General features: G+C 35.3%; 1 protein-coding gene across 1 annotated transcript in view; it reads right to left on the reverse strand.

The window, feature by feature from the left end:
- The window catches only part of LOC113475488 (sushi, von Willebrand factor type A, EGF and pentraxin domain-containing protein 1-like), a gene marked incomplete at both ends in the record, with an annotated part of 6,392 nt that extends 5,478 nt beyond the window's left edge, over window positions 1–914 (reverse strand). Inside the window, 3 exons of the mRNA XM_026839666.1 lie at window positions 105–319; window positions 375–590; window positions 702–914. Coding sequence (XP_026695467.1) covers window positions 105–319; window positions 375–590; window positions 702–914 — 644 coding nt within the window. The remainder of the gene's footprint in view (window positions 1–104; window positions 320–374; window positions 591–701) is intronic.
- Between the last annotated feature and the right edge of the window lie 70 nt (window positions 915–984).

A 984-nucleotide genomic window follows, 5' to 3' on the forward strand; every position in this document is an offset into this window, starting at 1 on the left:
ATATTACTGAAACAGTTTTACAATTTAAAAGAAAACATTGTTAAGGGGAATTTATTAATGTTTTTTATTTAAATTTTAAAAAGCATTTAAATTAAACCACAGACAATTATTTTGATTGGTTTCAACGTACGTATGCAGAAGACAATAGAAACAGGATCAGGATCCCAAAGACCACTCTCATTGCACATAAAGCCAGTGATGTTATGCACACCACGTGAGATCCAATATCCAGGATCACAGTGGTACAAGACGTGTTCTGTTGACTCATTGTATGTGAGTTTAGAATTGGCCAAATGTATTGGTTTCTCACATTTAATTTCTGAAATAGAACTTGCTAAATTCAAACTAGTTCAAGTATTTCACCCACAACTCACTTAAGCAGTTGAATTTAGTTGCATCCGGTTCCCATAACTGTTCAGTGCCACATTTAAATTCTTGAACTTTGGCACCAGGCTTCCCACCGAATGCATAACCATAATCACAAGTTATAGTTACTTTATCACTAAATTTATAATCTCCAGATAATATTCCTGCAGGTGATGTGACAACTGAACCGTGGGCTTTAAATGGTGGGTCAGGACATGATAATCCTGTGGAAAAAAATACAAGTTTACAATGATGGAAAACATATTGCGGTTTATAACCGTAATGTTTAGTTTCAAGATATTTGAATCAATAATGCCAAAGCACAATATACTTACGCAAGCATTGTAATAAAAATGAATCTGGTTCCCATACATTGACACCTCCTGCACTAAAGCAAGTGAGAGTGATGTTTCTAAACATGGGGTCTGCTGACAAGCCATAACCTGGGTTACAGTTTATAGTTGCCCCATCACCCCCAATACTCCAATCTTCTCTGGTTAAATGGCTGTTTGCTGGCACAACAGGGGGACCACAAGCGTTCTTTATCTCTAAAATATGGTACACAAGCTTTTTAATGTCAATTTGTTTATTTAAAGGAATATTTATGATATATATAAG

The sequence above is a fragment of the Ciona intestinalis genome, unplaced genomic scaffold, assembly GCF_000224145.3.
Source record: "Ciona intestinalis unplaced genomic scaffold, KH HT000619.1, whole genome shotgun sequence".
NCBI lineage: Eukaryota > Metazoa > Chordata > Ascidiacea > Phlebobranchia > Cionidae > Ciona > Ciona intestinalis.